At 49.0% G+C, this 27,319-nt stretch overlaps 1 protein-coding gene across 1 annotated transcript in view; it reads right to left on the reverse strand.

Annotated features, from left to right (window-relative positions):
• Window positions 1-2,382: 2,382 nt before the first annotated feature.
• The window catches only part of LOC124970544 (kinesin-like protein KIF19), a 41,198-nt gene continuing 16,261 nt past the window's right edge, over window positions 2,383-27,319 (reverse strand). The window contains exons 11-20 of the mRNA XM_047533951.1: window positions 25,067-25,244; window positions 23,516-23,696; window positions 20,377-20,647; window positions 17,325-17,446; window positions 14,696-14,820; window positions 11,727-11,835; window positions 9,566-9,958; window positions 8,625-8,769; window positions 4,559-4,666; window positions 2,383-2,510 (exon numbers count right to left, since the gene is read on the reverse strand). Of these exons, the coding sequence (XP_047389907.1) occupies window positions 2,410-2,510; window positions 4,559-4,666; window positions 8,625-8,769; window positions 9,566-9,958; window positions 11,727-11,835; window positions 14,696-14,820; window positions 17,325-17,446; window positions 20,377-20,647; window positions 23,516-23,696; window positions 25,067-25,244 (1,733 nt within the window). The 3' untranslated portion in view covers window positions 2,383-2,409. The remainder of the gene's footprint in view (window positions 2,511-4,558; window positions 4,667-8,624; window positions 8,770-9,565; window positions 9,959-11,726; window positions 11,836-14,695; window positions 14,821-17,324; window positions 17,447-20,376; window positions 20,648-23,515; window positions 23,697-25,066; window positions 25,245-27,319) is intronic.

The following is a 27,319-nucleotide window of genomic DNA, read 5'->3' on the forward strand; positions in this document are numbered from 1 at the left end:
ACAACTGTGCAATGACAGTTGCCTCAGCTAATGCACAGCAAGTTCCTGTGCTGCAGCAGTCCCTGTTCCAAGCACTGTGCACCCACTTGTCCCCTCAACCACCCTGGAACCCCACCAGGAGGCATGACTGCTACCCCCCCCTCAACAGGCAAGGTCATGCCCTGCAGGAGCCCAAGGTGGGGAGGGTTGTCTCTAGCAGGACAGAGTCTATGGGTCAGCTGGGGCAGGGAAGGAGGAGCATGGGCAGGGCTGGGAAGGGACCCCACAAGCACAGCACAGGCAGGAGCCTGAGTGCTGGTGGCAAGGGAAGGTCCTGAAGTCAGCCGAGGCTCTGCAAGGGGCCAGGCGGGAGGCTGGGAAGAGAATGGAAAGGCCAGGAGGCCGCATGGGAGGGGCCTCAAAGTTGAACCAAGGACATCCTCAATTTTCAGCAGCCATGAGCCAACAATGTTGGATCCCTCTCTGGGCCTCAACTTCGCTATATGCACCCTGGAGAGGGTGGCACACATGCTGGGGACATTCTGCAGTGTCCATTCTGCCTTCCTGATCTGTGGAAACCTAGTTATTTTGGTGGCAGCAAGAACACAGCTACATTTCCCAGCATGCCTTGCAGAAGGGAGGGCCATGATGTTCCTGTGTTAGCCAATGAGGCAGAGGCAGAGGTTGGCAGGTAGGCTTTCCTCCTTTGCCTGGGATGCAGATGTGCTGGCTATAGCTCTACAGACACCTGGAGACCTTGAGCCCTGGGCTTCCTCCTAAGGGGTTCTGATGACTTCACAGAGCAGTTTTACACAATGCTATCTCCTGCTTTTCCCTGCAAATAAGCCCTGTCTTGTTTAAGTCACTGCTGGGGGTTTTCTGTTTAGCAGCAAACAGCCTCTGAGAGACACAGGGAGGCTAGTGTCTTGCACTCAGAGACTCCAGACTACACTCATGTTGTCACTTTGCCCCGGTACCACCTGGACAGTTAGAGGGTTGATTCTTTTTTTCTTTTGAAGCAACTCACTCTTTAAGTTTGGACATGATTAATGAACTCAAATGTCTTATGGACCAATTTTATATTTTTCTAATATACATTATGATAAATATCCTTAAAAATAAAAATATCTGTCCACGACCTTCTTGAGGTCATTTCATACCCATCTCAGGAGGTACCTAATGTCAGGATCGGGGCCCACCAGTCCTAAGGGACTTGAGACCCAGACTGGCTTCAGCTCTGAGGCCAGGTAGAAATGTCAAAATCCTGTACCCCAGGCTTGGCACCTCCCTCTAAGTGAAGGGGTGGGTTTTGATGTGCCCCAGAAGTTGCAGCAGAGCAGGAAGCAGAGCCTTCAAGAAGTTCCAGAAGGGCAGCCTGGCTTTGTGCAAGTCCCAAGCCTGCCTGCCTTGACAGGGGGCGTTATGACGGGGAGACCCGCCTGCATCAACTCCACTGCATCAGCCGTGGAGTCTGCACAGCAATTATGGGTATCCTACTCAGGCCAAGAGGCCACAACGCCACCTGTACCTCCTGGCCCTGAGGTGCTGATGCCAAAGTCCACAGAGCTCATCTCTGTTCCCATCTTGATCTTTCTTACCTCCTGACTGAGAGGTGGCTGGTCAACAAAAAGTGACTCCTACCACCAGGGAGGTGGTTTTCTACACAGGAGCCCCAGAGTGCAAGGGGTGAAGGCCTGGATTTGAGAAAGAGAGCACCAAACACAACCAGAGCAGATTGCAGCCGTCTCTTCATAGGATAGTGCTTGCGCCTCCTGTGTGATCTGATGAAAAAAAATCACTGAAGCTCATAAACCCCTTAGGCCCTCTCCTCACGGGTGCCCAGCTTTCGAGGCTTTTGTGTACAGCCTTCATCTGAGTTAACAATTCTATCCCGCTTCTGATAGCGACATTTCCTCTCTGCACCACTGCAGTGTCAGGAGTCAGCAGAATGTGGCAGAAGACTGTCCTCATCTATCCCTGATATGCTCACCCAGGAGCCTGCGCACCTGGGAGAGAGCAGGTCCACTCTGAAGGTTGGCTGAGGTTTGTGGGGATGGGAACAAATTCTTCTCCACTACCTACCAGTGGCTACTTAGGCATCCTTTTCATCCTGGGCTGAGTGGTGGGCAGTGACCTGAGAACTTCCAGAGACAGGTCCTCCCAGAGTCAACAACAGGCTGTGCTGTGGTTCCAGGAACAGTCTCTGCAAATGTGGTCACCCAAGAAAGACCAGGGACCTCTGGGAAGGACCCATGGTCAGAGCCCTGGCATTCCACGGGCAGCCCTCCTTCGGAAGGTGAGGTAACCCCTGAATCTAGAGTAGGAACTGTCCCCATTGTGTCCCAGCCGGAGCCCCCTTCTCTCCAATCCAACTTGGGCTTGAGGTCAAGCTTCTCTGGCCTCCCTGTGTGCCTCCTCCGGCTCCACCATCTATTTGGGTCTTCTTGGCCTCTTGGCACTGCCACATTGGAGCTTTCGGGGGTTGCTGGGGGGCAGTGGGCTGTGGTATCGGCCTCCACTCTCTGTAGACCCTGGGGTGGATGGGAAGACCTCAGTCTGTAGTCCAGGAAATCTCAAGTGAAGCAAGCACCCCAAGCTGGGGGTCCCTGATCTGGGCACCTCCTGGTGTGGATGCCTCACCATGGCTCAAGCCACTTCCCCAGACAGCTTGACCCACAGGGCCCTTCCTCTTCTGGTTCTGCCATGCCCAGGGCCACCCCTGGGCCCTCAGGGACTTTCTTTGCAACCCTCCAGGTCTAATATGGCCTTGGCTTCTCTGGCATCCCCAGGCCTATCCTTGGGACCTTCCCAAAGCTACTTTCTCCATGTGATTAGCAGCTCTGGCCAGACGCAATTAGGAGGGGTGACTTTTATGGACCCTTCTCCATCCCTCACATTTAGAGACACACTGGCCCCATTCTGTCACTCAGCATGCTCTGGCTCAGGAGTTCTGGTCCCACTGGTAAACACCATTGAGACCAAAGAATCCTTAAAAGAATGGCATAATAATGACAAGTTCTTAATCAGTGACGTGAGGAAATGGGTCAAAGGTACAGGAGCAGGCACTGAGATCACAGAAGAAAGAACCTCCTAACATGGGCCCAGATGGTCCCTGGTGGTCTGTAAGCCCACTGGGGATTGAACCCATCCTTCCTGACAGTTTGGCTGCAAGATGGTTGAGAGGGTGACAAAATGGTGTCAATGATGCCAGAGGGAGCTTCCTGCCTCCCAGAAGGGGTCCAAGAACCAGGTGGTGTGGCTTTGGTAACGTTCTGGATAGTGCTCTTCAATATAGCAGCCACTGGCCACATGCAGCTAATTAGCACCCAAAATGCAAAATTGGGGTGTGCTGTACATGCCAAACTCACATGGAGCCAAAATAAAGAATTTAAATTTTCTCATTATTAATTTTACATTGATTATATATTGAGGTAAATAAAACACATTATTGGTTTCCTCGGTACCTATTAGAACATTTGCAATTATATTTATGACTTACCTCATAATTCTGGGAAGTGCAGGGATTTTTGTTTGTTTGTTTTTGTTTTTTTGGTACTGGGGATTGAACCTGGGGTGCTTAACCACTGAGTCACATCCCCAGCCCATTTTGTATTTGACTTTGAGACAGGATCTCACTGAGTTGCTTAGCACTTTGATAAGTTGCTGAGGCTGGATTTGAACCTGCAATCCTCATGCCTCAGCCTCCCAAGTCGCTGGGATTACAGGTGTGTACCACCATGTCTGGCTTGGGAAGTGCAGTTCTATCCTATAAATCAAACTATTATTTGTACATGTCTGAAGTTACAAGAAATAATAGAAGTTTTTTTTTAAAGAATTGGATGAATATATACTTAGCACATAGGAAATGGGCTCAGTGAGGCTCCCACCCGCCAACCAGGTACCTATGTCCTTCCTAGGCATCTCTCCAACCTCCAGATGTCTGGCTCCACATCACCAGGACCCAGTCCTGAGAGTCCCATCTCCTTGTTCTGAGTTCACACTCCAGCTTACTGCTGTATGCGGACTCACCTGCTCCACCCTCACCTGAGGTGGCTCTCCAGCTCCAGACCCTGTACCCCACCAGAGGGGCTGCCCGGCCTTCCCCTTTTCAACCCAACTCCAACCCTCCGCTGCCCTCTGCCTTCCTCCAGCCTTCCAGCCTGACCGGGCTGGGGTCTGACAGCTCATTTGAAGCTGGGCAACTGTGTGAGAGGCAAGTGAAGTACAGCCTCAGGGACCAAAGCTTCTGCTGGGGCCAGGACAGATTCCAGCCATCTCTTCTCTACCAGCAGAACTAGCTGAGCGCTGGAGACAAACAAGCCCAAGATCAAGTGCCGGCTCTCCTCTCACTCCCGAGTGACCTTCAGCCACATCCCTATCTTCTGTGAGCATCAGGGTCCTGCAGGTAGGAATAATCCTAGGGCCTGCACAGAGGCGGCGAGGCCAGGCCAGTGTGGACGGAGGGGTGCGCATCTGCCCTCCTGCCCTTACTTCTCCCCATGGAGAGGCCAGGGGAACCCTGGAAGCCAGTGGGGAGGGAGCTACAGGACTGCATGGTGGGGAGGAAGCAGGCACTGACCTCGGATATCCCTGGGCAGGAGGGGCGGCCTGCTGGGGCCCACACTGCTCTGCCACATGGTGCTGGGGAAGGTGAAGCTGACTTCAGGCACGTGGAGTGTGTTCTCGTCTGAACAGTGAGACCAGAGACAGGACAATGTTATTATCAGGACTACCCAGCGACTCCTGGAACTAAAACTGAAGAATGGGTAACACACAATGTGTTGAGAGCTCCCCCCACGTCAGGTCTGGGCTTGACCGCTTGTTGGGCCTCCCCCAGGGATTACTTTTTATGTGAACTCCTGCACTCCGTCCTTCCAGAAGTCTCCCCACCCCAGCTTTTGGTTCTTGTCTCTTCCTTGGTACTTCCTTCTTCCATCCCCTCGTGCCCTTGGCTGGCCGTTACATGGCAATGAAGTGGACTTGCTGGGTTTATTGAACATAATCAAATAGAAAAGGAAGCAAGGGGATGGGCCATGGGGAGAGAAGGGCTTCTCTCCCTTCCACTTGAGTTGAGCTCCCACTTCCTCAGGTCTCTGCCTAACAATCACCCTATAGAGGAGCCCCCGAGTGCCCAAGCTGAAATTACATTGTTCCTATGCTCTTCGTCCCTGCTGGTCTCACTCAGCTCCCAACACTCATGGGGCCAAGGCACCATCTGAGGAGCCCAGCCTTTGGCAGACATGGTACGTGTGTGAAGCACAGTGAAGAGCTGCACGGCACCAGCCAAGAAGGGACACCTGGTCTACCCTACCACCTGCCAGCCCTTTCTACAAACATGCAAACACAAGTGTGTTTTTTCTTGAAGTGTGGCAGCCAGGCACGGAGACAGGGACACTGGGTGCCAATCCTGACCACGCCATCAACACCTGACGTGACCCTAGAGATGTCATGTCTACTCTCTGGGCCTTAGTTTACCCACCTGAACTGGCTGGGCTACAGACCTTGAAGGACCATCCAGCTCTAATATGCTTTGACCTTTTGATCACAGAATCCCACAGCTGTGGAGCTGAGAACGCTGGCCCCGCAAAGACTTTGTAGGCACTACTGAGAAGGGTGTCTAGCTGCTTCCTGGGGAGGACAGCAGGAATTCAGCCTGATCCTGGAGAAGCAGCCCCCCACCCTTTTTTTTGGGGTGCTGGGGATCAAACCCAGGGCCTTGTGCTTACAAGGCAAGCACTCTACCAACTGAACTATCTCCCCAGCCCCCCAGAAGCAGCCCCTTCCTGCCCACTGAGAGGGCCAGTACAGCCTACTCCTACTTATCTGCAAAGCCTATCTTTTGTACACAGATAGCAAGAGATGATTTTAAGGAACTGCTCTTTGTTCTTCTATCTATGACATGGAAAACTCTTGTCAGTTAGGGAGTTCTTGAAATGAAATGAAATGGCATGATCTTGGGGTTTCTGGAGACATCCCCAGGAAATCAAATAGCAAACAAGTGAAAGTGTAGAGACAGAGGAAATAAGTTCTGGTCACTGTGGAAGCTGGGTGGTGAGTACACTGAGGATATTATATTATTCTCTCAGTTTCCATGTTTAGAAATTTTGCAGTAAAATGTTGGGGAAAGAAAATGTAACTTTCAATCACATATACAAACACATCCTGACAGGCTCATTTCTAGAGGAGACAGGAACACCCACTCACCTCCTGTGGGCAGGTAGGGGAGCCTCCTGGCTCAGCAGAGCTACAGGGTATGGCTATGTGGCACTTACTGTGGCTGCATCAGGCTGAGTCGCCACACATAATTGCATAGGCATCTCTGAGTCCCTGACCCAGGAAGGGGCTATCGTGGACCCCGCCCTGGAGTAACTGGAGCCTGGCACTTTGCAACTGCCTGCCAGCGAGGAGCGCTAGGGAAGGCCAGCCCGTCCCTGACTCCTAGCTCCCACTCCTGGCCACTCTGTTCTCTGTGACTTTTATTGTTTTAAGAGCACATAATGGGGTGGGGGGACTTCTGAAAAGAGAAAATCCCATAAAGAACATTTTGTTTTTAAAAGTGTGCCAAGTGGGGCTGGGGAGATAGCTCAGTTGGTAGAGTGCTTGCCTTGCAAGCACAAGACCCTGGGTTCGATCCCCAGTACCGCCAAAAAAAAAAAAAAAAAAAAGTGTGCCAAGTTTTGAAAAAATGGCACTACAAACTGGGTGAGGTGGCGCGTGCCTCCCAGAGGCGCAGGAGGCCAAGGAGGCTCAGGCAGGAGGATCTCAAGGTCAAAGCCAGCCTCAGCAGCAGTTGCCTGAGCAACTGGCAAGACCCTGTCTCAAAACAAAACATATAAAGGACTGGGAATGTGGCTCAGTGGTTAAGCACCCCTGGGTTCAATCCCTGGTACCAAAAAAAAAAAAAAATTGGTACTGAAGATGACTTTGTTCTGCTGATTTTGTCCTCAGGATCAAACACTTTCCAAAGCCTGAGTCTGTGTGTGTTATCAGAGTGTGCCAAGCTGCATATCGGTGGCAAGGCAGATGGGAGAACCTGGTGACACCTGCCTCCACTGTCCTTGAAGTGCCATCTAGAACACCACAAATGTGCCCACCTCTGAGCCAGAGACCATGCCCTCATAAAGTAAAAACAAAAGGACATCTGGAACTATTGATCAGCTGGGGATATAGCTCAGTTGGTAGAGTGCTTGCTTTGTAAGCACAAGGCCCTGGGTTTGATCCCCAGCACCAAAAAAAAAAAAAAAAAAAAAAAATGGAACTATTGATCTGAACTGGGAGTCTGGGGCCAGCCCACCTGATTTCAACCCCCAACACTGCCACTCCCTGCTGTGTGGACTGGGGCAAGCTCCTCAACCTCTCTGTGCCTCAGTTTACTCTTCTGTATTACATGGAGGATAGCCATTCCTTACCTCACAGTACTAGTATGAGCCCAAATAGAGGGACCCCCGCAGGGTGCCTAGCACAGTGCCTGGCGCAGCCTGTGCTCAGTAAATGAGCACCGTCTGTAACCCCCGTGGCAGCTGTGCTCCCAACCACCTTGGTGAGGAGCTTGCTCTGCTTCCTTCCAATCTGCTATAAACTGACTTTTTGTAAATATAACAAAAGTGAATTAGTAGAAAAATGAAATGCAACATGTTTGGGAGGGTCTGGGGATCGAACCCAGGGGTGCTTAATCACTGAGCCACATCCCCAGTCCTTTTAATTTTTATTTGAGACAGGGTCTTGCTAAGTTGCTCAGGGCCTCAATAAGTTGCTGAGGCTGACCTAGAACTTGCAGTCTTCCTGCCTCAGGTATGCACCACTGCCCCCAGCAAAATGCAGTATTTTTTTTAAATACAGAATGAGCTGGGCACAGTAGTACACACTTGTGGTTCCAGTGACTTGGGAAGCTGAGGCAGGAGGATCACAAGTTCAAGACCAGTCTCCAACTTAGCAAAATCCTGTCTCAAAAATAAAAAAGGGCTGGGGATATTTCCCATGGGAGAGTCCCCTTAGGTTCAATCCCTAATACTGCAAAAATAAATAAGTAAACAAAAATAAAGAACTAGGCATTGGTCACGAGTCATGGCACCACCAAACGTGTACTGTATTTTCAAATGTTTGGTCTCAACTTCTGCTGCAGGTCACCATGGACACCCTTAGAGAGAAGCGAACCACCAAGCCACGTCTGCAGTGGTGATGAATCCCATAGAGCCCTGACTTCCTGTAAGGGGAGGGAGCTGTTCACATCACTGAGGAAAACAGGAGGATGCTGTCCTCAGTGACCACTTCTGGGCAGCAGGGTTCATAAATGGTGCTTCTTATTTATAATTTTGATCTATGTAGCAAAATAAAGTTACTTTTTTGTCATAACACCCAAGGATCCACCCTCTGACCTGCACTAACTGGCCTCCGAGGCGGGAGCACAGGGTGCATCGAGCTGGCGACTATCACAATCTCAACCATCAGTCGGAGTGCCGACAGGCTTGAGGCAAGCCCAAGGCCTCTGCAAGTGCTCACTGCAGGAACCAGTGGTCCCAGCTCACGCAGACAGCCTATTACAGGCCAGCCCATTGCACTTTCTAAGATGCTCATTTGGAAGGAAGGACAGTGTCATAAGATACAGAAAGAAACTAACATGATGTTTTCTGTCTTGAATCTGGTACCTGCGTGGAAACTGAGGCTAGGTTTTATCTTGGAGGCCATGGGGACGGCAGGGAGAAAGCTCCTTCCTGGCGACTTTGACTGCTGAAGGTGTGCTGGGAGCACCTGGCTGTCAGTCAGGTGCTCGGCAGAGTGAGACTGAAGTTTCTCCTGCAGAAAAGGTCACATAGCAGGGTGTGGTGTGAGGAATGGGTGCTGAAGAGACAGCATGGCAAGGGCAAGCACTGATTAAACACCACTGTGTGCCAGACTGTTGTACCCTCTGGGTACAAAAATGTGCAGAATTACTACTAATCTCCTCAGCCCCCACTGAACAAATAAATGAGACTTTTCTAGCTGTGTGTCTCCCTTTCCCCTTATCAAGTCCCCTAACAGAGGGAGTTTTCATCTAAACCCAGGTCAGTTATGTGGGTCAACCTGCCTGGGCCAGGAGTGCTCAGGTACTTGGCTAAACGTTATTCTGGGGGTATCTGGAAGGATGCTTCTGGGTAACATTTGAATTAGATGGCTGAGAAAAGCAATGGCCCTCCTAATGTGGTGGACCTCGTCTGATCAGGTGAAGGCCTCAGCAGAACAGAAAGCAGACCCTCCCCCAAATAATAGATAATTCTTCCAGCTGGGCCATTGGCTTTTTCCAACCCTTAGGCTTGAATTGAGACTGGCTCTCTGGGGCTTCCAGCTGCTGACTCAGCCTATAGATCTTGGAAATTTCCAGCCTCCACAATCACCTGAGCCAATTCCTGGTAACAAATCTCAATCTCTCTTGCATGGAACATGAAGTCATGTGGTTCAAGATCACACATGAGCTTGGAAGTGGTGAGGGACGGGTGAGTAACAGGGTATCGTTTCTTTCACCTCCTTTAAGTCTGAGGCCTCCCATGTCCACCATGACTCAGTGTCCCTGACCTGTTCTCCTGTCCTCCTCTAGTACCTAAGCACCCACCGACTGTACACTCCAGGTGAGTGAAGGTGACCGCTTCCTCCTGGACTTCCTGTCCATGGAATGGGCCCTGCATGGGCTGGCATGGGGCAAGTTCCTGTCTGCCAGGCTGGGGTCAGGGGTGGTGCTGGGCTTCCGGTCTCTGGAATCCAGGGTTGCCTCCTCCAAGAGGTGGCAGGAGGAGTGGCTGCTGTTGCCCTCCCCATCCTGGGCCTTGGAGCGTCGGCTGGCTGCGATGAGGGCGATACTTTTGGTGCCCAGGGCCATCTCCTTGAGCATCTGGGTGCTCAGTGCTGGGTTGCCAGCCTCCCCCGCTGGCCACAGGGTGCCCAGCTCCAGCCTGGCTGGGGTGTACAGCTTGGAAAGCAGGCTCTTCATGTTCAGGGACCTCGGTTTCTGTAGGATGGCAGAACCACAGAGTGGTCAGAGGCCCTAGATGGGACTGTTGTCCCCTAGTGTCATTAGTGTCCCAGAAGCAGATCTGGAGACAATGACTCCAAGCAGGTAGTTTATGAGGGGTAAAGACATTAGGGAGTCACATGGCCAAGGAGGGTGTGTGATTAGCCAAGGCCACTTTGGTGATTGTGCTGAATGTCCAGAACACACAGGAACAAGGGGCACTCACATAGGGTCCTGTCATCACAGGGAGGGGCTCCCAGGGCACTGACCAGGCCTTCTCCAGGCAGGAGTCCCAGCACCTCTCCACTGCAGAGTGGCCCTGCAGCTCCCATGGAGCCAGGGCATCCTCACCACAACGGTCAGCAGCGGGATCATGTACCCTGTCCGTACTAAAATGAGCACCAACGGCTTCGCAGTAATTGCTCACAGGAAAGGACCAAATCACTGACTCGGGATTCTCCTTCACCAGGCCCCCCCATCCCCAAGAGCCTCGAGTTTGCATTCTGTCTCCCATGTCTGCCCCTCCCCAGCACTCTAGAGAGGGAGATTGTTACTCTCTAGGAGCAGGTGAGGTTGGCTTACAATAAGGGAAGCAGAGAAGAGGAGAGAAGGAAGAAAATCCAAGCCTGGTATAGAGACTCAAGAACAGGATAAGAGGCCGTGAGAACAGGGAGGGGCTCCCAGGGTCACTGACCAGGGCTTCTCCAGGCAAGTATCTCAGGACGAGGAGAAGCCCTGTCAACGTTCAAGAGACATGCAAGGAAGGAGTGGGACCTGTCCTTTGGGTTGTTAGACTGCTTTGTCCTGAGTCTGCACCACACTTAGACTCCTACATTCACCATTTTATAGGGGAAGAAACAGCCCAGAGACGTGCAGTAGCTTGCCTGAGATCACAGGCTAGCAAAGGATAGAGTGCGATTAGAGCCCAGATCTGGCTGGTTCCTGAGCCCCAAGGTGCCCACGCCCCAGGAGAGCTAAAGAGCAAGTGGGAGCCACAGGAACACACAGATGCTTTTAACTCATTCGTTCTTGTAATCCTTTCAAGCACCCCGAGGGGCAGGGGTGATCACCCCAACTACATGAGCAAAGGGAGACTCCACAAAGCCACCATGAGCCAGCACAGACCGTTTCTGTTGCATTTTCTTACTTTGTAAGCTGAAGAAAAGGAAGGCCCTGCCTGGTAGCCAAGTGGGAGGAGCCAGCACTGGGGTGATGGGACCCCCAAATTCACATCTGCTCAGGACCTGCAGGGACCCTGTACAGAACTAGGGGCTCTGCAGTCGTACTTACTTAAAGCTCCCTAGAGGCAGTCATCCTGGATTCAGGGTGGGCTGTAACCCGCAATCTGGATTCTTTACAAGAAAGGAAAGGACAGAGAGGAGGGAGGAGCCACAGGAAGGTGAGGCGGAGATGGAGCTGTGCAGCTGCAGCCCCAGGAACTGAGAGCAGGAGGGCTCCTCCAAACCCTGGAGGGAACGTGGCGGGCAGACCTTCCCTGGGACTCCCAGCCTTCAGGTCTTGGGAGAGCGCAGCCCCAAGTTCCACCGTCAGTGCTGGTCCTGCAGCAGCCTCAGGGTGCTGGCTCAGGCCAAACCCTTGCTTTGTGCAGGCCACTGTCCTGCCGGCTGCTCGGGGACAGCCCTCCCTCTGGAAGCTCCCACCCATTCACCCCTGGCCCTGTGCAGCTCTGACTGAGGGTGTGAGGCCCTGTTGGAGAATGGGGAACTCTGCAGGGTCCAGGCCCCACTGAGCACCACACACCAACCTCGTGGATGGGAGGAGTCTGCAGGATGCGGAGGGATGGTGGAGGTAGAAGACAATCTTGCTTTCCCGGCTTTTTCAACGGCGTGGCTTTTGATGACTTGTTACCATCACTGTGGACGAAGTGGAGGCACCAGTAGGGTCACTGCTAGGGCCACTGTGTCCTCTGATACAGCCAGGGACCAGCCTGAGCCTCTGCCTCTTCCCTGGCCAGGAGGCTATGGCTCATGCATGGGGACAGAGTGGTGGTCTCATGCACCAGGGCACAGTGGTAGCCTTGGCCAGGCTTCTGTGGTTGGGGCCAATTGGGCTCTTCACCTGACAATACACACTGGTCACCTACTGTAGCTATGCCTATCCCTAGGGCCAGGCACACACTGTCCTGGGCAGACTAGGCTGTCTCACGCCACATACAAAGATACACACCCGGGGCTGGGGAGATAGCTCAGTTGGTAGAGTGCTTGCCTTGTAAGCACAAGGCCCTGGGTTCGATCCCCAGAACCCCCCCCCCAAAAAAAAAATCAAAGATACACATCCAATGGGCAAGAGGTTAGGACAACAGAAAGCAGGTGGGTGAGCAGAAGACGCACCCACCTCAGGACAGGTGAGGTATAGTGAAGACATCTGCCCTCTGGTCCCCTCCTGACCCCACAAAGACCTTCACAGACCATTCCCCTTGTCTCTAGTGACAGGGAGGTCTTTGTCATGCTGATGAGGTGGCTCCTGGTGGGCCTGGCTACCAAGTTTGTGGCCAGAGGATTGGGACTTTGGGCCGGTGGACCTATAGTGAGGGGAGAGGGCAGGGGACTGATTTTAGTCACCTGGCCAAGGAGATATCCACCACGCCCACAAAATGAAACCCAGGAAACTCTGTGGGCTCTGAGGTTCCACATGGTGTCCTGGTGTGAAGGGTGTGGCTCCAGGGCTGGCAGGACCTGACTTCGACACAGTTGGCCCCTCAGCTGCACACAGCGCTGCTCTGCGCACAGTGTGGAGGGAGCTCAGCCTGGTCTTGCCACAGTCCTGGCTGCTCCCAGGTGTGGCTCTGGAAAGTGAGGGGGAAGCCCCTCCTGGCACTCGGCGGAACTCCAGGAGCCCTGCCTCTGAGCACACTGTTCTCAGAGCTCCATGGGCCGAGCAGCAGGTGCATGCCAGGTGTGAGCCAAGGACAGGAAGACAGCAGGACACCCAGGAGGGAGTAGAGAGGTGTGTGGCCTGAACTGGGGCCCTGGGCACTGTGTTTGCAAACACATACATACCCACGCACATAAAACCCCACATGCACCTTCATGACACAGACACAGGCACACGTGTGTGCACGTGAAACACATTGGAAATCAAAAAAATGACACTGTATGTGAAGGCCTCCAAGGCCTTCCTATCTGCCATCTTTCCTCCCTCAAGGCAAGCCATAGAAACCAGACTTCCTCTTCTCTAAGATGGGTCCTCAGAGCAGCCCTGAAACATAAGAATGCTGCTCTAACTTTCCTCCCACCTTTCCGTATAAGAGCTGGTAGCAAAGAAATTCCTCTGATCTACCCTGCTTAGCTGCAGGTCATCAGGCACTCATTCCAGAAGGAACGCTGCAGAGTGGCCGAGAAGAGCCTGCAGAGACAGGCCTGGCTGGGTCCCCCTAAGTCTACTACCTCCACTCACACACTTTTTCTCCAGTCGTGTTTCTACATGGTTCATCAGACCTAAGCAGACAAATGGAGAGTTCACCCTGGGTCCTTAGGTCTTCATCTGAAGCCTCTAGTATTACATATGGCTATGATCAAATAAATGTGCTATGCTTGCTGGACACAGTGGCCTCCCAGTGTCATGGGAGGTTGAGGCGGGAGCATTGTAAGTTCAAGGACAGTTTGGGTGACTTAGCAAGACCCTCTCTTAAAATAAAATTTTGAAAGGGATGGGGAGGGGATTAAATTGACCAAATTATGCTGTGTGCATATATGAACATGTCAAAATGAATCCCACTATTATGTATAATTATAATACACCAATAAAAATCAACATTAAAAAATTTAAAAATAAAGACTAAAAATTTAAATTTAAAAAAAGGACTGGGAGTATAGCTCAGTGGTAGAGCACTTTCTTGCTCCAGGCCCTAGGTTCAATCCCCAGTACCACTAAATAAGTAAATAATTTGGATATGCTTTTCTCTTGTTAACTTGCCTTTTGTTATGGGGTGTTAGCCATGACCATCAAGATGGGAAAGAAAGGGACTGTCCTCTTATTGTCCCCAAACATATGTACATAACACCTACAGACATACATGTGCCATGTATACAGGTACGTGAACGCATTTGCACACAAACCCATGTGTGTGCTCACATGAATGAATGTGTGTGTGCATTTGTGTGTACATAAACCTCTGTAAACACAACTTCATGCACAAATGCACAAACGTGCACATGCAAAGCACAGACTGGTACACCAACATGCTTGCATAGGCCCACATACTGAAGGAATCATGCCACCTCTGCCTGGAGTCTGTGGTTTTCACAGCCCAAAGGTGATGAGGGTAGACCTGGGCTTTGCGCTGGGCCTTCACTGTGGCCTGGTTTGAACAAACCAGCTGTAGATGCATTTAGGGTAAAATTTGGAGAAATTTGACAATAAACAAGATATGGAGTAATATTCAAAATCATCGCTAATTTTGTTGAGAATGATTATCTACATTGTGGTTTCAGAGGGAAATGTCCCTGCTTTAGACCTGCATGCTACTATATTTAGGAGTGAAGTGTTCTGATATTTTCATTTATTTTATTTAAATGTGTAACCTCATAGTTACTCCATGTAGTGGTTATTTCCTAGAATGACTTGTTTTTCTTAAAAGGATCCCTCAAGGAACAGGATGTTGGACACTCCAGGAAAGAGGAAGCACTGGCTCTGAGATGGGTCCCCAGTCACCTGCCAACCAAGAGCTTAGGATCCACTGATTTGGTCCTCATCAGGCTCCACCTCACCTACCTGTCTCTCTCCTGCAGCATCAAGGGCAGCTCAAATTGGGTGCTCCGTGGGAAATCTTTCCTGTCCTCCAGCTGGTCTCCACTGGGCTCCTCTGGCGTGGGTGAGATATTCAGAATGGAGCCATCCTGGGACCAGATAGTTGCTAAGTGAGGCTGGCAGGAATGTGGGCAAGCCACATCAAGCAGAGGGCTTCTGAAGGACATGGGAAGGTCCACGTCCTCCCTGCCACCACCATGCAGTGGGGAGGCCAACCAGCGGACTCCTTAACTCCTGCCACCACCATAGCGATCCCTCATGTCAGATCCCAGGGATCATCCCACAACCTCAACCCTGAGCAAAAGTGGTGTGCAAGGAGACACTTATTGTGAGAAACCCTCAAAAGTCTGCAAGCCCTCAAAACGTTAAACAAATTATTGTGTGACCTGGAAATTTTAGTTCAGGGTCCTATAAACCCCAAAAAATGGAAAGCAGGGACTCAAAAGAGAATTCACTGCTGTGGCATTCTTGCCAAAATGCACCATCGTGAGAATGAGCTCAATCAATCTACTCATGAAAAAACACCAGGCCAGCCCAGAATAGGGACATTCTTCAGAGTAATGGAGCAATGGTCTTCAAGTGTCAGACCTGGGAAAAAGAGAAAGACCAAGGAGCCTTCTCAGACTGAGGGAGATTAGGGAGACCTAATTACTGAAGGAATGTGAATCCTGAGTGGGATTATAGACCAGAAAAGGACACTAGTGTGAAAAAACATTGCAGAACATGCTCCTGTCACCCACCACTTAGGAGACAACAGAGGCTTCGGCCAGGACACAAGCAAGAGGAGTTCGTGGTCCTTAGTGAAGAATGCAAATGCTATGGCCACTCTGGAGAACAGTTTGTCACTTTCCTTTCTTGTCTTTGTTTTTGTAGTACTGGAAATTAAACCCGGGACATTGCACATGCGAGGCAAGTGCTCTGCCCCGAGCTACATCCCCTGCCCAGTTCATCAACTTCTTATAGAACTAAACTTACCCCTATACATGATCCAGCAATCACGCTACTTGGAATTTACCCGAACAAGTTAGAAAGTTACATCTGCACAAAACCTGAGCATGGATATTTATAGTAACTCTTTTCCTAATTGCTAAAATTTAGAAGCAACTAAGATGTCCCTCAGCAGGCAAATGGAAAAGCAAACTTTGGTACAGCCAGATGAGTGATGGATAGTTACTTAATATTTAAAAAAAAAAACAGTGATCAAGACATGAAAACACATGGAGGAAACATTAAATGCCTGTTACTAAGTACAAATAGCCACTCTGAAAAATCTAACTGCTGTATGATTCCAACTATATGGTTTTGGGAAAGGCAAAAAGACAGAGGCAAACAACCAAAAGAGGGGTGGTTGCCAGGAGCTGGTGCGGGGAGGATGAGCAAGGGAGCATGGATGAGCAGGGAGACTGCCGTATGACAATACCACGGCGGACACCCGCCTGGAAAATGTCCAGCCTACAGCATCAGACCACAAAGGGATTCCACTGGAAACTGTGCCTCTGGGTGATAGTGATGTGTTGACATGTCCATTGATTGTAGCAATGGACCACTGAGGTCCCGTGTGGGGTGTCAGTAATGGGGAAGGCTGTGTATGTAGGGGTAGATGGGAACTCTGTGCCTTCTGCTCAACTTTGCTGTGAACCCGAAACTTCTCTAAAAGAGAGTTTATTAAAACAAAAATGAAAGATAAAAACCAAGTGAGACACCTCTCAGGGAAGGATGGGGAAGCAGAGCAGAGCAGAGGCTTTCCTCAAGCAGGAAGTAGATATACGAGTGGTAACTGAGCCTGCTGACCCAGCAGAGCAGCCCAGCACCCTCTGACTGACCCTGCACACCACTGGAAGGAACCGACAGTGCAGTGCCAGGGCCTGAGCCTGCAGGGTGGGTTGGGGTCCCTGAGCCTTCCTCATGCCATGCCTTGCCCACCTGGTTAAGGGCTAGAGGTTTCTTCTTCCTTTTCTCTGGATCTTTTTTTTTTTTTTTGGTCTGGAATACCAGGCCTCCTCTAGGGTGTGGGAGGATCAGGAATGGCAGCTTTCACACTCAATAGCAAATACAGAGGCCACCTTGCAGCCCTCTCCCTGTGAACTCCCAAGAGCACCAAGCCCATCCCTGACAACAAGACACCCAAAGAAAGACCTAACACCTGAGATCTCGCCAAGGGTCCCAGAGGACCTCTCTAGGTCATCGAGGCCCTCTGATCAGGGAAACTCAGGGCTCCCTGCTGGCCTTTGCCACTGGAGGAATCTCTGGTAATAGCCAAGGATTAGAGATGTCCTAGGAGACAGCAGAGTGGCCTGGCCCTGTGAGTAGACCTCCTCCACCATCTCTGGCCAGACCATGTCCATCAGAGCCCAGGAGCTGGCTGGCCTCATCCTGAAATCTGCCTGAATCCCCAGCCTGTGCCTCTGCCTGTCCTCCAACCCACTGCTCTGGCCCTAGGCAGGTGGTCTGTGGGTATTTCCAAATTTCCTCTTCTGTTTCATGGGGCCTGGCAGAGACAGGGTCCAGGGCCAAGAATGAAAGAGACTGACCATGGTAGAAGCCCTGGGCTGAGGGTGGCGGAGAGGGAGAATGACTGGCAAGCAGGACTCACCCGGAGGGAGCCAGAGACCACCGAGTGCAGCAGCAGCAGGCGGTCCAGAGTGCCCTCGCCCAGCTCCTGGGAGTAGAGCCGGTACCGCTTGTCCAGAGACTCCGGAACCTGGATGCCACTGTCTGAGGAGCCAGGAAAGCAGGATTAGAGTGGGGCAGGACAACCCCTAAAACCAGTCCACCACTTGTTAGAAGACAGTATTGTGTTTGGGAAATCTGAAGGCAAACACTTCGACCTGATAGAAGAGGCTTTTCTGTTACATTGTCTTTGTTTCTGTCTACTTAAAAAAAAATTTTTTGTTTGTTTTTTGCAGTGCTGGGAATTGAATCCAGGGTCTCACCTGCCAACGTGCTCTACCACTGAGCTACACCTCCTCCAATCCCAATTTAAAATTTTTCTATTGTGTTCATGTATTGTCTTTCAGTCATAAAATGTTGCTATTAACAATCTTTTAAAAATATTTTTAAGGGGCTGGAGAGATAGCTCAGTTGGTAGAGTGCTTGCCTTGTAAGCACAAGGCCCTGGGTTCGATCCCCAGCACCCAAAAAAAAAAAAAAGAAAGAAAAGAAAAAAAATATTTTTAGTTGTAGATGGACACAAAACCTTTATTTTATGTATTAACTGTTTTGAGGTGCTGAGGCTCAAACCCAGTGTCTCACATGTGCTAGGCAAGCACTCTACCACCGAGCCACAACCCCAGCCCTGTTATTAACAGTTCTAAAGTACAAATAAAAGAGAGCCTACTGAGTGGGAGAAAATCTTTGCTACTCATACTTCAGATAGAGCGCTAATTTCCAGAATCTATAAAGAACTCAAAAAACTCTACAACAAGAATACAAATAACCCAATCAACAAATGGACTAAGGAAAGGAACAGACACTTCACAGAAGAAGATCTACAAGCAATCAATAGATATATGAAAAATGCAAATCAAAACTACCCTAAGATTCCATCTCACCCCAATTAGAATGGTGATTATCAAGAACACAAGCAACAATAGGTGTTGGCGAGGATGTGGGGGAAAAGGTACACTCATACATTGCTGGTGGGGCTGCAAATTAGTGCAGCCACTCTGGAAAGCAGTGTGGAGATTCCTTAGAAAACTTGGAATAGAACAACCATTTGACCCAGCTATCCCACTCCTTGGCTTATACCCAAAGGACTTAAAATCAGCATACTACAGTGATGCAGCCACAACAACATTCATAGCTGCTCAATTCACAATAGCCAGATTGTGGAACCAACCTAGATGCCCTTCAATTGATGAATGGATAAAGAAACTATGAGATATATATATATATATATATATATACACACACACACACACACACACACACACACAATGAAATATTACTCAGCCATAAAGAAGAATAAAATTATGGCATTTGCAGGCAAATGGATGAAGTTGGAAAATAACATGCTAAGTGAGACAAGCCAATCCCAAAAAACCAAAGGACAAATGATCTCGCTGATAAGCGGATGATGATATATAATGGGGGGTGGGAGGGAGGCAAGAATGGAGGAAGGAGGGACTTTATAGAGGGAAAAGAAGGGTGGGAGGGGTGGGGGGAAGGAAAAATAACAGAATGAATCAAACATCTTTACTCTATGTAAATGTATGATTACACAAATGGTACGCCTCTACTTCATGTACAACCAGAGAAACAAGTTGTACCCCATTTGTTTACAATTAAAAAAAAAACTTTTAAAAGTTAAAGGACCACTCCTAGGGATATATCCAAAATAATTAAAGAAAAACTTAAAACACAAATATTATTCACAATAGCCAAAAGACAAAACCAACCCCAATACCCACAAACAGATGAATGGTGAACAAAATGATCAATCTACATGGAATAGGATTCAGTCATTAAAAAGGGACAAATTTCTGGGTGCAGTGGTACACGCTATGATCCCAGCTACTTAAGAGGCTAAAGCAGGAGTATCTCAAGTTCAAGGTCAGTCTGGGAAATTTTTTAAGACCCTATATCAAAATTTTAAAAAGAAAAATAAAAAGAACAGAGGGTGTAGCTCAGTGGTAGAACACCACTGGGTTCAATCTCCAGTATCATAAAGAAAACAAAGTTAAAGTGGGAAATTGCCAGGTGTGGTGTTGAACGCCTGTAATTCCAGTGACACTGGAGCCTTAGGCAGGAGGATTGCAAGTTAAAGTCAGTCTGGGTAACTTAGCAAGACCCTGCCTCAAAAAAAAAAAAGAAAAAAAGTGTTGGGGATATAGCTCAGTGGTAGAGTGCTTGCCTAACAGGCATAGGCCCTGGGTTCCATCCCTAGCACAGCAAGAAAAAAAAAGTACAGTTATAACTCTAACAAAATTAATTTCACTGCTTACAGGCAGGGTGCTGGGTTATAGAGAACCTGTTATCTTTTCCAGAACATTCTTTAGTGGTGTTATAATTCATGCCTTTTTCTCATAATAAAGAAAATCATGTGATGTCTCTCCAAAGAAAAACTCATTACACAGTTTAGTGAGTGTTGACTGCAGGGACAGGATGACTGCAGCATCTGCACACACTCAGGATGCATGCGGACAAGAGCAGACACAGGGGCAGGTACCAACACAAAGCAAACATCTCAACTGGACAGTTAAGGAGGTGCAGGCATTCCTACAGATGAGGCAGATTCCATTGCCCCCTTACAGAGCAGTTTCATGGGTAAATGAAAAAGAAGGTGAAGCCTGGTCAGGGTGTGTGGCATGCTTGTGTGGGTATAAAACCCCCATCCAAACACCATCTTTGGGGGCTGGGGAGATAGCTCAGTCGGTAGAGTGCTTGCCTTGTAAGCACAAGGCCCTGGGTTCGATCCCCAGCACACACACCCCCCAAAAAACAAAACAAAACAAAAACAAACACCATCTCTGCACAGACCTCTGGAGAGCATGTGCAGGGAGTTGGCAGTGGCAGGCTCCTGGAGGGGAAGGGAGGAGCTATCTCTGCTCTGCCATGGGGAACTGCCTAGGGTTTTCAACCACAGGCATGGCTTCCTCTTTCCAGAGAACAATGATGATGAACAGCACATCCAGCAGTGGTCGCACCCTGCATCAGCTGCCGCTGCTCCTGGATGACCTGTTCACATAGCAGCCGGTACTGGTGGTAGCGCTGGATCACAAAGTCCTTCTGGCACAGCAAGTTCTTCCGGTAGAGGCTGTCGGCCTGCAGTTCTGTGTTCTCCACCTCCAGCTCATGGGCCCTGCACAGCAGCCTCAGCACCTCCCGCTGGTCCTCATTGGTGACTTGCTCAGGCAGCAGCTTCTCCATCTGTGAGGCCTTCTGCTTGGCATGGGCCAGGCGCTGCTCCAGCCCAGCCTAAGGGAGAAACTGAGAACTCAGGGAAAACATGGGATCCTGCCAGCCATGGCTGCTCATTCCTATGTGCCGAGGTCTGCCAATCACACTCAGGAGACACATGGTGGCAGGCTCTAAGGATGTGCCCCTGTCTCCTGGACTACATAGGTCTTCTACTTTCTGCATTCTGACATTTTGACACCTGGGGCCTCACCGACTCTGGAGTGGCAGGCTCTCCCAGGCCTAGCCAACTTCTGGACAGGGCAAATGATTCATCCACGAGTCCTCCTCTCCAGGACTCTCACACTCTGGGTTACCTTCCACCCATCCTAATCTCCCCAGAGCTAGTACTAGACAAGTAGGACAGTCCCTAGGCCCAAATTTTCTAGCCAGTCATTCCTAAAACTTACTATCCTGCCTGGCTCATTCCTTCCTGCAGAAACCATAGTGAAGGCCTTGACCATGTTGCTTTTCCTGCCTCTTAACCCACGCTGGTATTCCTCATGTGACGCTGCATAGCATGGCACAGTGAGCCCTCTTCTTGGGAACCACAAGTAGCAAACTCTTTTCAATGGCAGTCATCTCCTGACCTGTTGGCCCACCGAAACTCAAGTTTTCTACTGACACATGGTGTTTTAGATACAGTGCCAGGGCTTATCCCTCACCATGTGTCACCATGGGAAACAGAGCTGCCCACTTTGACACTGTGGAGCATCCCCTGTATCCACCATATGACAGATGGTCCACAACCAAGGTCCTGTGTCTCCCAAACCAAGCAGCACATGAAAGGAAGCAGGAAGGGCTAAGGCCCAGCTCCTCTGCTGTAGGCCCAGGGACTGCTGCCACCCCTTGTAGGAAATGGGTTGGAGGCCCTGTCAGAGTTCTCCAGAGAAACTGAACCCCTAGGAGCCTGGTACACAGATATAGACGTGTTTGTTTATGTACATGTCTATACACATGCGTGTGTGTGTATGTGCTTAAAGTCAACTGATTGTATATGCTAACCACACCTACGAAACACCTTCACAGCAATGCCCAATCATTATTATTATTTTTTTTTTTTTGGTACCGGGGATTGAACTCAGGGGCACTTAACCACTGAGCCACATCCCCAGCCCTATTCGCATTTTATTTAGAGACAGGGTCTCACTGAGTTGCTTAGCACCTCACTCTTGCTGAGGTTGGCTTTGAACTCGAGATCCTTCCGAGCCGCTGGGATTACCGGTATGTGCCACCGTGCCCAGCATGCCTGGTGTTTGATGGAATCACTGCATCCTATGGCATCGATGCATCGAAGTAACCATCACACCTCACAACTCCATCCAGGCCCCCAGAGGGTAACACTTGGGCCCAAGCTACCTGGTGAGCCCAGAATCAAGGTGCCCAGGAATGGTAGAAAGACACTTTCCAGAGCACTGAGGAGCTGCGTCTGACCACCTTCTTTAACTGGGATCCACAGGGGACCACCTTGGAGGAGTTGGCCCAGTTCCCCAGCTGCTCTCCATCTTCTTGGCATCACTCTATCCGTGAAGACCTCCCGGACTCCCAGGCTGCACTCTCCCTCCCTTGCGCCCTGTCCGGCACTGTTGCTGTGCTGCCATATTGAACTACCATGTTGTCTCTTCCCACTAGGTGTGAGTTCAAGTCATGGAAGGTGTCTCGTTCATCTTTAGGTCTCCAGAGCCTGTCATTAAGCTAGACACTTAAAACACTGATTTGTGTTTGGTTGACTGTTAACTAATTAGTCAAGTAACAGGCTCATCATTTGCAGCCGCCATGACATATCAATATTCATGTTTAGCTCTTGAAGCTCATGCTTTCTTGTTGATGCACATTATTGGCTCAAGCATAAAGCATTTTTCTTATTTTTAAAAGTTGGAGGACATCCAATTTTGAATCCTGAAATGAAATTGCATGATCCCCATGCTGTAGTCATATTACGTTCTTGGTTTAGGTCATAGCTTTTAAGAGAAATAAATCCCACCTGCTCTTAACAACATGATGGCATCAGACACTTTTTGTACTACCTGAGAAGATACCTGCAAGCATTTACCAAGGGGCTGCAACAGTACCCGCTTCCCCAGAGTATGCACCAGTTCTGCAATTTTTCTGAAGTGAGACTATTAGATAACCCACTATTACATAAATAGCTCAAATGTGAAAAGAATTCCTTCTCCAGAGAGGAACTTAAGTGTGGCTTCCTTCTGGCAGGGTCCCTGGTCCTCACATGACATGACCAAGACTAGAATCAGGGGAGGAGTGAGCAAGATACCCATGGAATCACTCTAAACTATAAAGCGTCCACTCTGCATGGGGGTTATTGCAAGGGAAGGAGCAAGACTTTGCCATTCCAAGGTGCATCCAGAGAAGGTGAGGTGGGCAGTCTCAGTGGAGCAGACACGGCCACTCCTGCCCCATTTCCACACACACAGGTTTCCTGGCCTGAGCGCCCCCCGCCACCCCCAGGGCAACCAAACTCCTCAGGAGGTGGCACAGGCATCGGGTCAGACCCAGGTCAAGTCCTAGCTCTGCTCCTTCTGCCTTCTAGGGTTTTGGGGCAATTTACCCAATACATCTTTTTTTTCTTCTGCTCTACCACTGAGCGGCATCCCCAGTCCCTTCTATTTTTATTTTGAGATAGGGTTTCACTAAGTTGCCCAGGCTAGCCGCAAACTTTCAATCCTCCTGCCTCAGCCTCTCAAATTGCTGGGATGACAGGTGTGTGCCTCTGTGCCTGGCTTAATCTGAGCTTCAGTTTCCTCATCTCTAAAATGAATGCGATTGACCTTACTCCATGGGATGAGCTGATGTTCACAAAAAGCCCACCCAGTCATTGGTCAATAAGCACTATCCCCACTACCATGAAAATGCTGGGTCCCTCTCCCTTACCTTGAGAGCTGCAGTTTTCCGCTGCTCAGCTAAAAGCAGGCCAACCTCCTCTCTGGCCAGAGCCACTTCCTGTGGCTCTGCAGACTCGCCCTCATCCCCGTCAGCATCTGCAGGTTCCTCATCCTTCTCTGGCTCGCCCTTGTCCCTGTGCATGTGGTGGTGGGTCTTCTCCCGCTCCCAGCTGTAGCACGACAGAGGGGTCAGAGTGCAAGCCACACCAGGGGATGGGAGTCCTGGTACCCCTTGGCCCCAGCTGGCCATTTCACAGGTATGGACATGAAAATGAAGCAAAATTAGGTCTTCTGTATGATCCTTTCTCTACATATGATTCCTCACCCCCACTGCTTGCCCAGGACCTCCCCTGACTACCTCCTCCAGAAATGTACCCCTGCTGAACCTCAGTTTCCTCACCATGAAGCTGGATGATGGGGCTGGGGCTATGGCTCAGTGGTAGAGCACTTGCCTAGCATGTATGAGGCACTGAGTTCAATTCTCAGTACCACATATAAATAAACAAATACACAAAATACACTGACAATTAAAAAATATTTTAAAGAAGCTGCACAATGACAGCCTGCAGGTTCTGGGACTCTGTGATGATAACTTTTTTTTTTTTTTTTTTTTTTTTTTTTTTTTTTTTTTTTGGGTGCTGGGGATCAAACTCAGGGCCTTGTGCTTACAAGGCAAGCACTCTACCAACTGAGCTATCTCCCCAGCCCCCTGTGATGATAACTTTGACAGCTCAGGGCTCTGCAGGAGGTGCCACATTAAATCTACACAGGAGGATTCCATGGAAACTGTGCAAGAAAGAGGGATAAAGGGAGTTAGAGCAGAAGATGTCTGGCAAGAAAGGGGCAAGATTATGAGCACATTTTAAAAATTTAGGATCCCTCTAATGTCTTGTACTGTGTGTAATTGAAAAAAGAAAAGAAACAGAAAGGAAGGAGGATAAATATGTGTAGAACTGGAAGTAGAGGGTAAAGGGAAAAAATGGGTTTAAGTCACAGTGCTATTTTAAATTAACCATAAGTGACTAGCTGTGTGTCTTAGTTTGTCCAGGGCAGTTGAGGGGATACTTCTTATCCCAGTGTAAAGGTAAACAGTGCCCTTTTTGGCCCCAAATGTGCCCTGAGGTAGAGATGGATGTCACAGTCACTCTTCCCTCAGTAGGGATGGACAGGGAGCAAGAGCTGAGGCCAAGGAGCTGCAACACCATGCACAAACTAATGTCCCCCTAGGCTTCAACACTCTCTTCCACAAGTGGTGTTGATCTTTGCCAACCCTCAGGGCTGACCCTGAATCCCAATCTTGAGAGAACAAAGGAGTCTGGAAGCTTCTACTTTCCCCGCTTAGCTACTGTGGCAGAAGAACGGGGGAGGGGGGGATGGGCAAAGGAGTCTTACCTTGGTTAAAGTCCTTCTTGGGCAACAAAGGCAGGAGAGGATGTAGGGGACTCTCACCAGTGGTTTCCCAATACCTCATATGGGCCCCTCTGCCTGTTGGGAAAGACAGCGCTGGGGTGCGCTGTATGCAGCAGGCAGCTACACTCACTCTGCAATGGTCAGCAGGTGGCGAGACAGGTCGATGTGCAGCTCTATGTTGGTGTTCTCTAGCTCCACCAGGCTGCGGCGCATCTCCATCTGCTCCTTGAAGGCCCCAATAAGTTGTGCCCGGATCTTATTCATCTGTAGGCGGCTCTCCTCCTCTGCTTCATGGGGGGTGATTGTGACTGCAGGAAGGAAGGAGGCTGGCTGTATCAGGAGCAGTTTGGCTGAGCCAGAGTTGAACCCCATGCTTGCCCACCATGGAGGGGCTTGATACACGTGTAAATGGATAGAAGATGGGTGGATGGATGCATGCACATGTGTGTGGGTAGGAAGATGGGTAGGACCTGGCACAGTGGGCCACACCTGTAATCCCAATAATTTGTGAGGCTGAGACAGGAGGATTGCAGGTTAGAAGCCAGCCTGGACAACTTAGTGAGGCCCTAAGTAACTTAGCAAGATTCTGTCTCAGAATAAAAAAGAAAAAGGGTTGGGGATGTGGCTCAGTAGTTAAATCCCCAGTACTCCCTGGAAAAAAAAAAAAGAAGAGGAGGAGAGGAAGGAAGAGGACTGGTAAGTACGTGGATGCATGGATGTGTAGATTAGATGGTTATTCTGATAGATAAACCATAGATGATTTAGGATTAAAACCCTCTCTCCATCTGATTTCTGGTCAAGTGACCAGCATTTGAGTCTTAGGAATTCAAAGAGGGGCAAGGTTGGGCTAATCATTCTAGTCCAGACCTTACTTTCTCAGCAAAACCCTGCCAGACCCCCACTCTGCGTCTGCCACCTGCTCTGATAACACCTGGCTTCTCCATCACGGTCCTCTACACGCCTATAATTAGGTGGTATTTTGCAATAAATACATCATATCTGCTTTCCTTCTAGACTGTGAGCTCCACAGAGCAGGAGAAAACCTAGGTTTGTCTTTCTGCTTCCTGTGATAGATTCTTACCTAAGTAGTCGACCAGTGATTAGTCACTGGTTTTTGTTTTCTCCCGTTGCTGGAGATTGAACCCATTTCCACACTTGATTTTACGTTATTTTATATTGTCCATTTAATTAACATTTCATGTTACCTGATATTTTAACTTTATCTGGTCTGAGAAGTGAAAATTATTTCCAATTTGCATCTCTGCTCTCTAGTGCATTTGACAATCTTTTCATGTTTATTGTCACTAAGAATTCTTCTATGAATTGCCAGTGCTTTGCTCATTTTTTAAAATTGGGCCATTTATTCTTTCTTATTGATTTTAGAAGTTCTTTATAAATTTTGGTAAAACTTATCTTTTCTTAAAATTATTTTTTAATTATTTTTCATTAGTGATACCAATATAAACTTGAGCACATCTTTTTAAATTTTTTTTTTTTAGTTGTAGACAGACAACAATGCCTTTATTTATTTATTTTTATGTGGTGCTAATGATCGAACCCAGTGCCTCACACGTGCTAGGCAAGCTCTCTACCATTGAGCCCCAGACCCAGCCCAAAACTTACCTTCTTAACAGAGCAAAAGAACATGCATGTGTGTATATCTACTGGATCTACTGAATCTGATTTTTAACAGAAATGGAATTTTTTTTTTGTTTTTTTGTTCGTTTCTTTTTCCTATACTGGAAATTTAATCCAAGGGCACTCAACCACTGAACTATATCCCCAGTCTTTTTTTTTTTATATATTTTATTTTGAGACAGGGTCTCACTAATTTGCCCAGAGCCTCACTAAGTTACTGAGGCTGGCCTCAAATTTGAGATTCTCCTGCCTTAGCCTCCTGAATCACTGGGATAACAGGTGTAAGCCACTGCACTCACCTTTGATAGAAATATTCTTGAGTGTTCTTAACTTACTGACAAATTTTATCATCTTAAAGTCAAACTATGGTGTGCTTCCAGACTGGGGAGGAGGCTAACTGAATAAAACTGACTTGCAAGCAAGGAAGACAGGGAAAGCATGGTGAGTCACTCTGGGGTGATGGAAGGGCTTTGGAGGTGGAGGCTGCACAAAACTGCAAATAGGCTAAAAGCCACAGGATTATTCAGCTTAAGATGGTTGATTTTAAGTTATTCTACCTCACTAACATTTTAAAAGGCATCAGAAGCAAACGTTAGGGGAGTTGAAAACTTAATGCACTGTATTTGCAACTTTTTTGTAAATCTAAGAACTGTTCCAAAATAAAAAGATTATCTTTAAAAATCTGACTTGGAAGGAAGGAAAAATGAAAAGGTTAGAGGACATAGAGAAAAAGGAGAAGTTAAAC

This window comes from Sciurus carolinensis, chromosome 18 (genome assembly GCF_902686445.1).
Source record: "Sciurus carolinensis chromosome 18, mSciCar1.2, whole genome shotgun sequence".
Lineage (NCBI taxonomy): Eukaryota > Metazoa > Chordata > Mammalia > Rodentia > Sciuridae > Sciurus > Sciurus carolinensis.